The sequence below is a fragment of the Myxocyprinus asiaticus genome, chromosome 8 (genome assembly GCF_019703515.2).
Source record: "Myxocyprinus asiaticus isolate MX2 ecotype Aquarium Trade chromosome 8, UBuf_Myxa_2, whole genome shotgun sequence".
NCBI classification, from domain to species: Eukaryota; Metazoa; Chordata; class Actinopteri; order Cypriniformes; family Catostomidae; genus Myxocyprinus; species Myxocyprinus asiaticus.
In genome coordinates, this window is record NC_059351.1 from 33973491 (window position 1) to 33979956 (window position 6466).

Genomic DNA, 6466 nt, shown 5'->3' on the forward strand with positions numbered 1-6466 from the left:
ACTGTATACAATAGTCAATACTGCACACAATTAGAAAATAAATGTGTGGTTTTGTTAATATGTTTGGACCTCAAAAATAAGTATGAGCATAGCTTACCCTGTGAGAAGGACTTGATGCTGTCATTGCCCAAAGCAATATTCATGATAAAGCCATGAAGAGGGCTTTCGGCCACAAAATACTTAAGCACTTTGTTTGGGCTGTCTCTGTCCTCAGCCTTTAGAGCTTTACTAGTAATCAGAAATCCTAGGTGCCCAGTATGAAGCACCCTGAGGGTGGGTGCTGCTTTGTTTACAACAATCTGAGGCACCCCATTGTCCACTGTGTTGATGTGAATTGTCATCATCTGGGGTTTGCGAGTTTCAAAGACAGTATCAGGGAAAACATAAAAGTCTGTGTGAGTTCCATCTGTAACTGTGAAGGAGAAGCTGTCTTCATTTGTCTCTGTGCTATCATGTCTGTAGGTAATGAGGTTCTCATTTAGGTCCTGCTTGGTAAATGTTGTAATGACTTGAGTTCCATTAAACAGAAGCTGACCATGAACTGGCACTTGAGTCACTACAAACCGCAGCAGGTTGTCTGGTGTGTCACGGTCCTCTACTGTCAGTTCAAAGGGTGTGATCAGCTTGGTTTCTCCCTCCACCACCACAAGCTTGTTGATCGTCAGGACTGGCTTCTTGTTGTCTACATCATTAATGGATACACGGAAGGTGCGGAACACAGGGTTGTAGCCATCTGTCACCTCAAACTCAAAGCTGTCCATCTTCACTTCATCGTCAGATGTGTGAATGTAATAGATCTTGTTGCCAGCTAGCTGCAGTTGAGTGAAGGTTGAGATGGGTACACCTGGGAGATCAGTACTTTCTAGGTGACCCCTGCTAGGGGCACGAGTGATGCTGAAACTTAGATATTCATCTGGACTGTTGATATCGGTTGTGCTGAGAAGATCTGTTGTCAAGATGACCTTACCTCCCTCTTTGAGGGTAACACCCTTGTTTATGACATCAGGAAAGACCATATCAATGCTTCCAATATTAATGTAGAAATAGCGATCAATGAGGGGATTGATTCCATCAGTTACGTCAAACTTTAGCAGGTCACGGACACCCTCCTGACCTGTGTGAACATATTGAATCAACTGTTTGTCAAGTTCATCTTGAGTGAAATTCATTCCAACACTAATGTTGCCGATGACAACTCCATGTTTGGTAATTCGCTGGAGGTATCCTTGGCCAGGGCCATAGCGGACAATGTAAGTTAGCTCTTTGTCCTCAGAATCCAAATCGGTGGCCTTCAGGATTCTGTTGCTAATGACTTTGGTTTCTCCAATCTCTACTTCCAGTCCATCATTGATGGCCATTCTTGGGGTTTCATCATCAACAGGAATGACCATTATGAGGATCTTCTCCTCAACATTGTGCTTCCCATCAGTGAGTCTAATTTTAAAACTGTCTTCCTTGGTTTCAGAGTCATCATGCTCATAAACAATATTAGAGGACTCCTTGATAAGCTCTAAGGAAAACTTCACCACTGAAATTGCCCCAGTGCTCAACTGCTGAACTATGTTTCCATGTTTGGGGTTTTTAATTATTTCAAAAACTAATTCATCACCTGGGATGTCTGCGTCAGCTGCATTCAAAATAGGAGTGTCAATTACCAAGCTCATCCCCTCCATGACGACAAACTCATGGATAAAGATCTCTGGGTTTTCGTCATTGGTCGGAATGATGACAATGGGAAAAAAATGCCTCTCTGAAAAGTTAATGCCATCAGAGCAGCGGAAAGTGAATCTGTCCTCCACTGGCTCCACACCCTTGTGAATACTTTGGACATAATAGATGTGGTTAAGACCAACATCTTTAATAGTGAAAGCAGTAATGGCAGTGCCTGCTCTGGATTTTTCAGACCCTGGAGCTGGGGAGATGTTCTCCACATAGCCAAATGTGGACTGAACAATAATAGTGCATAAGATATCATCATTATCAGTATCAATATCCTCTGCTTGAATGTGCTCTAATGTTATAACATTTTTTTCTCCCTCTACTACTACAAACTGGCCAACCACACTAACAACAGGTGGAACACTGTCTACAGGGAGGATGGTAACATAGACACGGACCCCTTGGACTTTGTTGCCACCAACAACCCATTCATCAGACATGTCCGATATGGTGAGGTTGAAGGAGTCATGCTCTTTGATGGGGCCAATTTCACCACTAGTGTGAACATAGACAACCACACCATTGATAATATCTTGCTGGGTGAAGCGCTCAGCAGGGGCTCCCCTCACCATTATTTCTCCAAGTCTAGGAGGCTCCTCAACTATAAAAGTCAGCATGAGGTCATCTGTGTCTTCATCATGACCCTGGATGACATTTCTGGTGATTTCTGTTGCACCATTCTCAAGTACATCAATAGAGGCCCCTAACAAACCTGCTGGTAACATAATAGTAGGGGTTTCATCATCAACAGGCTTGATGCTAACCTTGACAACAATGGGCACGTCATGGAAGCCATCGCTAATGTCCAGCTTAATGACATCATTAAGAGATTCTTCACCACTATGGATGTAGGCCAGCCGACTGTTTTCAATGTCCTCCAGCACAAATGTCTCCCCATTAGACATGTCAATTCCTAGATATTGCAGCTGTCCAAATCTGGGAATCTTTGTCACTGTGAATTTAATATTCTCATCCTCAGTGTCCTGGTCAGAGGCATCAAGTTCATTTTTGGTTATTATGAAGGTGTTATGCTCCAAAACAGTGAAACCAGTGTTGGTAATTACTGGGGGTTTGTTGTCAACAGGCTGTAAAAATATTGTAAAAAGTCCATCAACTGAATTACTAGCAGTGTCCTCTACAGTGAATTTAAACTGGACTACTTTTGGAGTAATACCAAGCTCTTGGTCTGGGGGTTTATATGCCACTTTATGGTGGTTGACTTGTGCTTGCGTGAACTCACTAATGATAATGTCAGGGATGTCAGTCAGTACAATGGCACCAAGAGGAACAGGATTGTTTTCGTCTGTGTCAGTAGGAGGCTTAATGATGGTGTACTTAAGGTCCCTGTCATCACAGTCTAGATCTGTGTAACGTATAAACTTCTTCTTAAAAATTGTCAGCTCATATTCTTTGACTGTCATGTGTAGTGTGGTGCCAGGGTAAAGCTCTGGAGGTATGTCATCCACTGGATGGATTTTAATGGTAAACGAATGCTCTCCTGATTGATTTGGTGGGTCATTGTCATCCTGGACTCTAAAGACAAACTGGTCGATCACAGTGGTGATACTGTGAGGTCCTTTGTGACGATAGAACAGCTTCCCATCCAAAATATCTTGCTGAAACCATTCTGTAACCACCTGTTCAAACATCTCATCTGTTGCACTAAACTTCCATGCAGATGGGTCTGGAGGAGGCTCCACCTGCTTGAGGAGCAGCTCGCCAATTGCTGAGTATGGTTTTTCTAATATAAATTTAATGGTTGAATCCTCTGAGTCAATGTCAGTGGCACTCAGGATAAAGGGGGAGATCTGCATTACTTCATTCTTAAAAAGCACAATACCAGTGTTTGCATTTATAATGGGAGGTTCATCATCCGTTGGAGCAATTGTGATGGGAAATAAAAACTCTACTTCGTTACTGCCATCAGTCATTCTGAATATAATGTTATCACTGTAGGTATCACTTCCATCATGCTGGTAGACAACAATGCCAGCATCCAGATCAGCTGGTGTGAAAAATTTTCTTTTAGACCCTAACACTGTCAGCTCTCCATGTTTCAATCCATCAACTACAGTAATCTTCACATCATCAAGATTATCCTCATCGCTTATCTCTAAATTTTGTGAGCTGGATAACGGTCTTAATTGACCTTCAAAAAGCAGCTGACCTAGATTTTTGGTCACCACTGGAGCTAAAGTGTTCATTGGCTTCACAACAATCATGAAAGCAAAAGGATCAGAAACTGCTCCATCAGTGTCAACAATTTCAAATTCGATCTGGAAAATTCTTTCTACGTCTGAATCCTCAGATGGAGGCTTGTAAGCGATTTTCAGGTCTTTCATGTCTTTCTGATAAAAAGAGGTGATTGGCTGGTTTTGATCATCTGTGCTGATTATATAGCCCTGCTGATACCCCAGGGGAGATGTTATGTTAAAAATTAATTCATCAGAATTTGATTCAACATCCTCAGCTGCCAGCATATCTGACGTAATGGCTGTCATTACAAATTGGTCAATCTCCATCATCATCATAGATATAAAGCTAGGCTTTGGTGGTGTATTTTCAATACCCTCTTTTATTCTAACCATAATTTGGAAATGTTCCTGCTGAATAGTATTACCATCATTATCTTGTACTTCCACTAGCATTGGAATGTAATCTCTGTTAGGAGAGTTGGTGGTGGCAGTGTGTTGATACTGAATTCCCTTCCTGAGAAAATCATTGCAATTTATCATCTGGCCATTAACTGTGTTATCAGTAAGAGTGCCATACCTGGGAAATTTTCCTGCACCAACCAATGTAGTCACTTTGCATTTAGTGACACCATCTTCATAAGCAAACTCCAAGTTTTTTTTGTCAATTGGGTTGCTTAGCCCATTGAGCTTGTCCACAACCAGAGGCATGTTACGAGTGAGAACCTCCAACTGCTGAAATACCACTTCTACTTCAAGAAGGAAAGGAACCACCACAGTGTCTGTGTGGGAGTCATACCTCAACTGCAATTTTATGTGGTCCTTGCTAGGACTTCGTGAACCAAAGTGAGTGTATTTCACCTCTTCTGCTCCGAAAGCACAGGGGAATTTCTTGGGTGTTAGCATTCCAGGTCTCTGGGCGAGTGGGTCATTGTCCAGGACTGTAATGTGACATCGGTCTCCTGCATGCACTTCTGTCACAAGGTCATTGATAGGATCCAGATACACAGAGCGTCCAAAGGGAACTCTAATCCCATTGTTAGCTACCAAGATTGTTTCAGCAGTAGGTCCAGATTGGTGTCTGTGGCGAAAAGCAGCATTGGAAGGATCTGCATTCACTATAGAGAGACAATATCCTAATGAAAACAATACAAAGAGGCACTTCAAATGTGCTTCTACAGCACACAGCCGTCCTCTTTGAAGACAACCAGCCATATCTACAGCTAGTTGCACTGCACTTTTAAAAGGAGCTTGCAAAAGCAGATGCACTGCAATGTCCTAGTTAAAATTAGGAGGGTCCCCTTGATTTCTCAAGGCTTTGTTCTATGCTCCCTTCTCACTCTCTGTCCCCCCCACACACAGCACAAGTGCAGCCAACCTACTGAAACACTGCAGGTAATACTTAACAAGGGAGATAGTGACACTGCAAAGCTCCACCCTCAGTCCAACCTCTCCCACGGCTAATTTAAGGCAGAACCCCCGCCCGCCCCTAAAGCAATACATTCACTCTAGCCCACCCTTTTTCTCCCTCTTTAACCACTGAAGGCAGGGGCTTAGAGGATTTGTAATTTGTAATTAAAGAAGTAATTTGGACCAGAGTAAGGAAATCTCTGCCCCTTATATTTTCTAGAGATCCAAAATTGTAAGGAAGAAGAAAAAAAAAAGAAAAAAAAAAAAAGAAAAACTTCTTCACTGAGCAAACTGAGAAAGCCACAGTTCTTTTGTCATACTGTATTATAAAGTTCTACATGGCCATTGATTTATGATATGTGTGACAAATGCTTCAAGGATATGTGGTTGCCAAGGAGCTTTATTTTCATGCTTTAAGAAAAAAGGCCAGGGCATCAAAACTTCCACTGTCATGAAAAAGTTAATTCACGAGCATTTCTTCATTCAAAGTAACAGTTTCATGTAAAAAAAAAAAAAAAAAAAAACTGTTTGAAAAAAAGACTTTTTTACATAAAAATTGTAACTTGTTTTGAACTTTGTCAAAAGACAAAATAACATCAGACATTGCTGAGTAGAGTACCGACAGCGCCTTCTGTTGGAGTGGCAAAAACTAAATGCCCCTGAAATAAAGCTGTCACCTGGAGATTGCAATTTAGCATATCATCAGTTATATAAAAATGAATAATGTTTCCCATCTTATTCAGTTGTTAAATCAGTAATTAGCCATTTCTAAAGTATTTCTAAATTGTTACATTTTCCAGAGTTCCAATGACATGTGATGTAATTAATTTATTTTTTATTATTATTTTTACAGTCAATAAACTCATGCTCTGTTTACATGAAATTATGTGTTTATTGAGTTACTATACTCGTTCACGTGCTTGTAACTTGGGGGTCACCTTATGGGACTGCTGAAAGGTCAAGCCACACAATACTCAGCCAGTTGGTTAACAGAGGGCACCCGAGGACCCTGTATTAAATGAAATAATAAAAACAATTATTGCTGCTATTCCTCACCCTATTCTTAATGTTTTTGTTTTGTTTGTTTGTTTTTTGGGATTCCAATTAATCTGTGTAAATAAACGGCAGTGCTAAGCTGTTGAAAT

General features: G+C 41.1%; 1 protein-coding gene across 5 annotated transcripts in view; it reads right to left on the reverse strand.

Moving 5' to 3' along the window:
• Nucleotides 1-5126, reverse strand: part of LOC127444827 (FRAS1-related extracellular matrix protein 2-like) — a 50388-nt gene extending 45262 nt beyond the window's left edge. For all 5 annotated transcript variants that reach the window (XM_051704372.1, XM_051704375.1, XM_051704371.1 and 2 more), the window contains exon 1: nucleotides 98-5126. In XM_051704372.1, coding sequence (XP_051560332.1) covers nucleotides 98-5126 — 5029 coding nt within the window. The remainder of the gene's footprint in view (nucleotides 1-97) is intronic.
• Between the last annotated feature and the right edge of the window lie 1340 nt (nucleotides 5127-6466).